Below are 10,269 nucleotides of genomic sequence, written 5' to 3'. Positions count from 1 at the left end.
TGGTTTGCTGCACCCATCACCTGTCATCTACATTAGGGTATTTCTCCTAATGCTATCTCTCTCCTAACCCCCCATCCCCTGACAGGTCCCGGTGTGTGATGTTCCCCTCCCTGTGTCCATGTATTCTCATTGTTTAACTCCCACTTATGAGTGAGAACACACAGTGTTTGGTTTTCTGTTCCTGTGTTAGTTTGCTGAGAATGATGGTTTCCAGCTTCATCCATGTCCCTGCAAAGGACATGAACTCATCCTTTTTTAAGGCTGCATAGTATTGTATGGTGTATATGTGCCACATTTTCTTTATCCAGTCTATCATTGATGGGTATTTGGGGTGGTTCCAAGTCTTTGCTATTGTGAACAGTGGTTCCAAGTCTTTGCTATTGTGAACAGTGCTGCAATAAACATACACGTGCATGTGTCTTTATAGTAGAATGATTTATAATATGATTGTTTCTGACTTGTTTGATAAAGTAGAGTGGGTGCTATCCTCTTCTGCTTCTCACATAAAAGCACTGGCTCTTTAAGAGGACAGTTAAGGAACCCAAGGAGCCAAAGCCAAGCTGCACTTCCCTGTGGAAAGTGCCCTATCTTCCAAAGGAGAGCAAGCAACTGAAAATGCCAGAGGTGGAGCACAAATTTGGGAGCAAAGCCCTCAGTGTGGTAGGATCAAAAGCACAGATCGGGGAACTTTGCCTGGGAAAGGAGCCAGAAATATTTTCTCAGTGGAAAGCAATGAACAGATAAATACTGTAGTTGGGAACAGGGACCACAAAGAAAGTCAGACTTGATCATACCTTTCAGTTTATTAAGATTAAAGGATGGATGGGTGGGAAATGAAACTGGAAGCTGAAATGTGTGAATAACATATGGAAATTGACATATACAGTACTCATTTTTTTTCTTTTTTCTTTTCTTTTCTTTTTTTGTTTTTGTTTTGTTTTGTTTTGAGATAGAGTCTCACTCTGTCACTACTGCTGGAGTGCAGTGGCGTGACCTTGGCTCACTGCAATCTTTGCCTCCCGGATTCAAGCAATTCTCCTGCCTCAGCCTCCCGAGTAGCTGGAATTACAGGGGCCTGCAACCACACCTGGCTAATTTTTGTATTTTTAGTAGAGACAGGGTTTCACCATGTGGCCAGCCTGGTCTCGAACTTCTGACCTCAGGTGATCTGTCCACCTTGGCCTCCCAAAGTGCTGGGATTACAGGCATGAGCCACTGTGCCCTGCCACCACTCATTTTTTTATCTTTACAGTCAGTGTGAATTTGTGGTTTTCTTTCCTTCATATCAGCTTCACATTATGTTAACTGATCCTCAAAATAACTCCAGATAGGAAAGCACAGTATTATTAACGCAATGTTTAAAGGCTAAAATTAAGAGTGACAGGAGACAAGTGACCTGCCCAATTTATTGAACAAACAGGAGTTGGATCTGGAATGCAGATGAGCTTCTTACTTCCATCCTGCACTCTCACCAGAATATTGCACTGTTGCAAAGAGTGCAGCATGGTCCTTTGTATTCCAGACATTCAAGGACAGGCACAAACCACCATCAACAAACCAACTAACCAACCAATCAAAACCAAACCAACCAACCAACCAACCAACTAGTCTAAAACATGGTAAGAGTTAAAGGACCTACTCCATTTCTGGACAATACCTCGCAGCCAGCAGTTCTCCCAAAAACATTTCAACTTTATGAACTTCATTTTTCTTCTCAGGAATGTGCTGTTTACTCTCTCCCAAGTTTTCTGTATTGAACCTTTCTTCCATTTCATGGATCCATAAGTTCAGTTTTCTGTGCTGATCTTCAAAGCTAAGGAAAAGAAAATGCCTTAGAGAAATTCTTACATGTTTGTTATGATAAATTAGTTTTAATAGCTGGGGTCACAATGTCTTTTAAATGGCAATTAAGACTTCATGAATGTTCAGGTTACTAAAACAAAACAAAACTTAAAACTAACCCACCCAAATTATCACTTATTTTAATAACAAAGTGACAGTCATTACAATTTCTTTCGAGATCCAAGCAGGGAAAGAATCATCTCACCTAGCAGAATTGATTTCATAGCTGGTAACTGCCAACAAGATTACAATCCCACGTCAATGAGCACTTAATTTTATGTCTTCCTACGAAGACCCCTGAATTGGGGCCAATGGATATGAATTGATTTCATAGCTGGTAATTGCCAACAAGATTACATTCCCATGTCAATGTGCACTTAATTTCGTGACTTACTACAAAGACCCTTGAGTTGGGGCCAGTGAATAAGTAGGGCAATGGAAGCCCTGGGAAGACAAGGGAAAGTGGCCTCTGTGTCTTTGTGTCTTAAGGAATTTTCAAATATAGCTCAAGAGCTCTAAGTTTTGGAAACAATGTAAGCTCTCCAAGAAAGCTGGACTAGAGTCAGGCAAATTATTCTGCATCAGAGAGGCAATTTGATTCTACTGACATCTTTTCTCACCCTAGTCATAAGTGGCTTTTTCTCCCTTTCTAATTGTGTATTCACCATAATGACATGTATTCCTTATTGGTATCTAGGTCTACAGAATTCAATCGTTGTTTTCTGCTATGACTCTATCCCAAATGAAGTGCATACAAGGAAAAGCCTTGTATAATTTAAAAATTGAGGTGTCAGAGCTTTATACATTGGTGAACCAAATAAATAAAAATTATATGCATTTATATAATTTTCAATTACTAGTAAATATAGTTGGTTTTCTCTACATTAAAAAAAGCCAAGTCACAACTTCAGAGTCTGAAAAATTGATTATTGCCCTAGTATCAACCTGTGTTTATGATCAAAGCTTATTACAATTTAAACTCACAGTGTCAAACGTTATTTGTTTATTCATAGGACTCTTTTTCTCTAAGCCTGTAAAAACACACTTGGTGTATGATGAAATCTATGTTTGTTAACATAACCTACCTTCCAAGTTCTGAAGCACAGTCTTGAAGAGCCTGCTTATCCTTAAGGCACTGTTTCAGAAATGCTTGAAACTCTTCATTGGCCTTTGTGATTTGTTCCTGAATGCTACTGACAATTTGTTTAGACAAATGTGCGTACAAAGTTTGTCCTTCTTGAGTCACCACATCAAGTTTGCTCTGCCCATCACTGACTGAGTCCAAAATGTTCTGTTTCGGGAAATAAAGGTAATAGGTGCATGGGACTATGCATTACAATTGTGAGCTGAAATAGTAGAGCAGGAGAAGAAAAACAGAGTCCAAAGGGAAAAAGCTTAACAAGGCTGGAGTAAAAATGATGCATACAATTGGATACAGCCAAGGCTCCTCATTGAGAATGGTGTCAGCCAGCCACTGGAACCACTGAGGACATAGTGTAAAGGTTGAGCTGGAACCGAGGACGTTCTCACCAAGGTCTTGTTCTCAGTCTCTCCCCATTCTCACTGTACCAACATGGTCTAGGTTCCACTATCTCCCAGGGTTCATGTCAGATCCTCTACCTGGTTAGCTACTTCCAGCCCCTCCCCTGATCCACCCTGCATACAAAATCCTCAGGTCCTTTCTTTTCTTGGTCTGCATCTCTTTCTTGGAAAATCTATGCTTGGGCAGGGCTTCAACAAAGCAAAAGAATTCCAGAGTCCAGGGCTGGCCCTGCCTCTCCCCAGAGCTCTAGAGTGGCATCTCAACTGTTACTCAGACATTTCTTTGTGGAGTTTGTTACATCTCAAGCTTAAAAGGAGAATTTGAATTCTCCACACCTCCTGCAAAACCAGCTTCCTTTACTTATAACAATCTTTCTATCGTAACTTCTAATCTAATGAATTATCAACATTATTTTAATCCCCCATTAGTCACAAAATCCTCATGGTTCTCATTAGTTTTTAAAATGATTTCTTTTGGCCGGGTATGGTAGCTCATGCCTGTAACCAGCACTTTGGGAGACCAAGGCTGGTGGATCACCTGAGGTCAGGAGTTTGAGACTAGCCTGGCTTACATGGTGTAACATCGTCTCTACTAAAAATATAAAAATTAGCTGGGCATGCTGGCATACACCTGTAATCCCAGTTACTTGGGAGACTGAGGCAGGAGAATCACTTGAACTCAGGAGGAGGAGGTTGCAGTGAACTGAAATTGTGTCACTGCACTCCAGCCTGGGTGACAGAGTGAGAATCCATCTCGAAAAAAAAAAAGATTTCTTTTCATAATACTTAACATAGTGCTTTACTCAGATTAGCCACTTGACAAGCTTGGCCAAAACCTAACTTGAGCCTATTCTTCTGCAAATCATTTCTTAACTCTACTTCACCACAGCCTTCTCCTTCCTGAGCTCATACATTTTCAGTCAGTAAAACCTATAAAACCTGTAATATCTATTATTTTAATTTGAATATATCCTATCTCTAAATATAGAAAATAAGGTACTAAAAAACACAAACCATTTCTTCTTCTTTTAAAACTCCTCCACAATAGNTCTACTTCACCACAGCCTTCTCCTTCCTGAGCTCATACATTTTCAGTCAGTAAAACCTATAAAACCTGTAATATCTATTATTTTAATTTGAATATATCCTATCTCTAAATATAGAAAATAAGGTACTAAAAAACACAAACCATTTCTTCTTCTTTTTAAAACTCCTCCACAATAGTCATATAACATAGATATAATTATTATACTCTTATTGTTATAAAAATTAAAACTAAGTTTACTTTAGAATGAACTCCAAAGAATTGTCAATAGGCTAAAAAGAGAGAGGAAAGGGATCTGGAAATTCTGTAGCCCCAACTTATTTCTCAACATACTTATCATGTTATCTATTTCCTTCTGACTCAATCAGCCAAATTCTGTTAGGGACCAGGAAAAGATTGGCTCAGATAAGATTTGGGAAATGAAATAACTTAGGTCTGCCTGCAGGCACTTGAGTACATTTTGGGGAAGAAGAAAAAGGATGTCAGCTTTTATACCTGAAGGTCATGGAGCTTTGCTTCTAGAACTTTGCTGTCACCGGTGCGATCTGATGATTCTTTTGCTGATGACTTTGCTCCCAAAAACCATTCTTGGAATTCCTGCATAGACTCTTTTGAAATTTAAAAAAAAAAAAAAAATCAGGAGTAAATCCAAAACATTGAATGGGCTCCCAGCATTACCACAATGAATTATTTCTGACCTTTAGCTCATTTCCTCCTGCCTTACAAAATATTCCAGAAAGAAAATAATAAAGTAATACAGTATGATCTATGAATGTTCATGGTAGAATTGAGAAGTTATCTCAGAGGAAAGACTAAAAAGAAATGTATATTCCTAGAACGTCTAATATCCTGTTGTGTTTTTTCTTTTGGTCAAGAAAAATAATTAATTGCCTGAATATGTAAAAGTGCAAGGAGAGAAATGCTCCAGGGACATTAAAGCCATTTTGATGGCAAAGGGAGGAACCACCTTCTCTTTTGGGGAGTCATGACGGATCCATGTCAGGCACAGCTGAGTGGAAAGCAGAGGCAGGGCCACAGGATGGGCAATTTCCTGGCCCCTATTGCTGCCCCTGTTTCATGGCTTCTTCCAACATCCAAGTTTATTGTGTCACTTCATCATAGGATAAAAAATTTCAATAGTTGTTTGGACAGTGGCTGCTGGCCACTTGAGCAGCAGAAGTAATTTTCCACACACATGAGCTATATAGAGAAAATGCAGATGAAATTCAGAATCATCAAGTCAGTGGACTCTTGCTTTCTTGGGAAAAAGAGGAAAAAGAAAGAAAAAATTCTGCATAGTATGAGAGCCTCCAGTGCAGCACTTCTATTGCTTGAATCGCAAAGCAAAAATGAATTTGAAATGATACCCTTCTGGAAAGTTTCCTCAAACTTTTGCTGGCAGTTTCTAGGCAGCATTTGGTTTGGATTCTTTCTCGGAAACAAACTTCTCACGCTAAGGCCCCTCAGAACTCACCACTGAAGTGTTTTTCCAGAGATTCCTGCAGGCTGGCCTGGGTTTTGGAGCACAACTGGCTTACAGCTTCATGTTTCTTTATCAGACCAGTCATTGCACAGCCCAGGCTCTCTAACTCAGCTGAGTGGTACTTGCGGCACAAGCTATTGAGATTTTCTTGGGTGGAGTTGATATTGCTTTGTTGACTTTGAAGTTCTTTTTGTATATCCTACAGAATAAAAGTAGATTATGAAGGATATTCATAACTTGAGAGAAATACTCCATTTACTTCACTATGGTACTTTTTTACAATCTGAAATTGATATTGTTGAATCCACTCCGTGGTGTATACATTTTGGTGCAAGTTTTTGAGTACTTGTACTAGATCTGCATTGATTCTTTCAGAATTTTGCCAAGTTCTCCGTGGGAACAAACAGCTGTTGGGAAGTAGTTAGCAGATGAGGTGTAATCTAGCATTTCAAACAAACTGAATAGGTCCTTATAGATTCCAGTCCATGATCTTGGGTTTAATCAGTTGATTAGAGACCATCACAGTTCACATTCTTCAATGAGACACTTGAACTTTGTTTCAGAGTCACATGCTTACCAAAAGCACCAGTAGTTAATTAAAAAAAAAAAAAAGACAAAAAAACCTCAGTTTCTAGTACAGTAAGGAAATATGCTAAAAGAGAACAAATGCATTTGTTGAAAAGTCAACTTAATGCATGTCCTTTACAGATAGCTGATTAGGAATGTTATCTATTAATATGGATAGAAAACATGAAAATGGGCCAGGAGGTGGCTCACACCCATAATTCCAAAACTTTGGGAGGCTGAGGCCGGTGGATCACTTGAGGTCAGGAGTTCAAGACCAGCCTGGCCAACATGATGAAACCCCATCTCTACTAAAAATACAAAACTTAGCTGGGCATGGTGGTGGGTGTCTGTAATCCCAGCTACTGGGGAGGCTGTGGTAGGAGAATCACTTGAACCTGGGAGGGGAGGTTGCAGTGAGCCCAGATTGTGCCACTGCACTCCAGCCTGGGTGACAGAGCGAGAATCCATCTCAAAAAATAAAAATAAAAAAATAGAAAACATGGAAATGTAATGTTTTCTCAACTTCTTCTTTTACAAATAATATACATTCTCTCGATGAAAGCAGTCATAGTGGCCAATAAATATAATTAAGTGATGAAAAACTATCGGATACTCAAGTCTGAAAATTTGTGGAAGTCAAATAGCTCTTCCACAGGCTCCACCCTTTTATAAAAAAGAAAAAAAAAAAACTTTAAACAAGCGTAGACTATGAGCAGGTGCTACAGCAACACATGCTTTCTATTTTCAAGGTATTCATTTTTGATTTCTGAACACCTGCATTCAGTTCTTCATTGCTTACTTTGCTGTGGTCAATGTCATAAATAAGTTGGTCTGCTGTTCATATGGGTAACTGAGAGCAGAGGTTATATTTTTTATTATAGTCACCACAAAACAGGAGAACTACTATCACCATTTGAATGGAAGCACTTAATGATAGTTTATTACCTACCTTGACTTTTTTCAATCCTTCACAAGTCTCGGTTTGGGCACAGTTCATCAACGATTCTTCCACTTTTGTGAGCCATGTTGTTATGTCATTAATAAACTTCTCCACCTGTGTACTTTGAGCAGTGAAATCCTTCAGGGTTCCTTTTGCTACTTCAGTTATTTCTTTGGCATGCTCCAGTTTCTGTCTTAAGTGTGCTTCTATAAACTAAATAACCAAACAAGATTTCATCAAGATCTCCACTCATTCAGTAGAAATTCTGTTCATGTAATTGTTCAAAGCCACACAAGTCTCATCACGGAAGCCAGCTCCAATGCTAACATGCCTTTACAAGAAGGAAAATCAGTGGACACAGTTGCCAAACATATGAAGTGACAGGCAAATAGAAAGAGGAAGGATCGTGTTAACGCTGGATGGGAGAGTGGCAGCTCTAACTGAGGTTCCAGGGAAGATGTGAGAGGGCATTCTGAAAGCAGAGCTAGACCTACTGAAAATTCCCAGGTGGTGACCAAAAATCTGCTCTTGATTTCTCCCTGGAAACACCCGTTGTCTGCTCAGATGTAACACTGTCTGGGGCAAACATCACTGTAGGATTTTACATAAAACAATTTTATTTTTGTCTCCACTGTTGCTTTAAAATATTCAATGGGGCTAGTTCTTCTCTTTTCCCTGGATGATATAGCTCAGGAGGGTCGACTTCTATGGCCCCCTAGTTAGTCAAAGGACATATAGGGCACTATACATTGAAAAACAGTCTCAATTCCACAATTCAAACATCCTGGCCTATTTGGTAATGAAAACTTTGAACTTAACTTAAATTGAAGGCTTTTATTCTTACCCCCACTTCAGATCTGCTGGGAGCAGGAGGCCCATCGTGTGGAAGGGAGTAAATGTCTTTCTTTCTCTTCCTTCATTTTATTTCTATTCTGCCACCCTGTGTAAGGCGTCTTTCTCCTGTAGGCTTGGACTGGCAGGAGGCAGGTGAGGGGTTCTGACTCACTGGATGGGCATCTGTGCCCTCTAGGCCAGACAAGGTTTAGCATTCATTCCTCCTCCCATAGGCCTTGGTCTGTGGGTTTTTCTGACTTTTCTCATGCTTGCACTTCCCACTGAAGTTCCCTAAATGCGACAGTGCACTGTTCTTTGGCTACTTTCTCATTCCTCAGCCTGTAGGCCTTTCTTTAACTTCTCATTGCTAAGGTCTAAGATAGCCTTCTTAGACGACCTATAACATCTTCAAATGGTGGTGTCTTCCTTTCTTTTCCTCTCCTGGTTCACATTTGGGCCAGAGGTCACACTCTAGCATTCACCTCCAACTAACCTTCAGGAGCAGGTCTCCCCAAGCCATAATTTATCCTTTGGCAAATATAGCAGCAGTTAGCCGGCCTGTCTGTCACTTTTAGGATTCTTGGGGGGATAGAAATCAGACTCCCGTGCCTGCCAAATACAGGGGACAAATATCCCATTCTCCAGGTGGCACTGCTGGAGGTAAGGTAAGCCACCCCCTCACACTTTCTTGAGTATACATAGGGTTGCGTGTATGTGCACATGCGCGTGTGTGTGTGTGAGAGAGAGAGACAGAGAGAGAGAGAGAGAAAAGGAGAGAGAGATAAAGGAAGAAAGAGAAGACTAGAGTACATCAATAACTCTCTCTGAAGATCCTGCCTCAACTCTGCAAAAGTCCAACTGTTAACCATTGATATCCCCAACACAGGTGGCATGCATAAGGATTCTTTATCTTTTTTACATATGAATAGCACCTCCTTTGTGTCTTCTTACTTCAAATGAAACTTCTAGCATTCCTGTGCATGTATATCATCCCCAATGGTACTGATGAACAAGGAGTCTCAGGTCAGAGCAAAAGCATAACTGATCAACTAGATTGATTGCTTGACCCAAAGCAGCAAATCAAAGACAAAGGCACAAGAAGAAGAAAAGAAAATTGACAAAAGCAGTAACACATCCAGAAGCTAAAGGGATGTAGCAGAATCCTGAGCCTGGAGCCAGTGGGGCTGGCAGCCCAAAGAGACCCACCATGCTGGATGCTTCCAGGGCTTGGGCCCTGAAATAGCCCAGGTGTCCTGACCAGTGCTGATCTACCCCGGCCTGCTTCATGGTTCCCATGGATTTGTGCCATCTGAAGGGCCATGAAGGGAGGTTTACAGTGGTGATCCCTCTAAACCCAGTTATTGAGTAACAGCATTAGGAAAATATCAGTAAGAATATCAACATTCATAAGAGGGCTTTCTAGGCTGGGCATGGTGGCTCACACCTGTAATCCTAGCACTTTGGGAGGCCAAGGCAGGCAGATTGCACAAGTTCAGGAGTACAAGACCAGCCTTGGCAACATGGTGAAATCTCCTGTCTATAAAAAATTTAAAATATTAGCCTTCCATGATGGCGCATGCCTGTAGTCTCAGCTACTAGGGAGGCTGAGGTGGGAGGATTGCTTGAACTTGGGAGGCAGAGGTTACAGTGAGCCGAGATTGCACCACTGCACTCCAGCCTGGGTGACAGAGTGAGACCCTGTCTCAAAAAACAAACAACCAACCAACATCAAAAACACCAAAAAAAGAGGGGGTTCTGTTCCTGTCTAGACATGAAATGGTCCATGAGGCAACTTGGCTGATAATGCTTCCGAAATTCAGTAGGAAAAAAAAGAACTACCCTTATAATATTCAAGTTAGAAATATGCTATTAATACTGGCCCAAGGAATGTGAAAATATATTAATATTTTGACCCCCATGTCTGATATGATCCACATGTTTCCTTGGAATTAGGGTGATGATGATAACATCAAGGACATATAAAGGAGATATATATATATATATATATATATATAT

The 10,269-nt window shown here is 40.3% G+C and overlaps 1 protein-coding gene across 1 annotated transcript in view; it reads right to left on the bottom strand.

Annotated features, from left to right (window-relative positions):
* Positions 1–1,246: 1,246 nt before the first annotated feature.
* Positions 1,247–10,269, bottom strand: part of LOC108543340 (nesprin-1) — a 259,529-nt gene continuing 250,506 nt past the window's right edge. The window contains exons 45-49 of the mRNA XM_017893773.1: positions 7,429–7,632; positions 5,904–6,111; positions 4,925–5,037; positions 2,928–3,133; positions 1,247–1,813 (exon numbers count right to left, since the gene is read on the bottom strand). Coding sequence (XP_017749262.1) covers positions 1,636–1,813; positions 2,928–3,133; positions 4,925–5,037; positions 5,904–6,111; positions 7,429–7,632 — 909 coding nt within the window. The 3' untranslated portion in view covers positions 1,247–1,635. The remainder of the gene's footprint in view (positions 1,814–2,927; positions 3,134–4,924; positions 5,038–5,903; positions 6,112–7,428; positions 7,633–10,269) is intronic.

This window comes from Rhinopithecus bieti, unplaced genomic scaffold (genome assembly GCF_001698545.2).
Source record: "Rhinopithecus bieti isolate Rb0 unplaced genomic scaffold, ASM169854v2 scaffold_24952, whole genome shotgun sequence".
NCBI lineage: Eukaryota > Metazoa > Chordata > Mammalia > Primates > Cercopithecidae > Rhinopithecus > Rhinopithecus bieti.
Note: the sequence above shows the minus strand (reverse complement) of the source record. Positions and strands in the feature narration are given on the sequence as shown.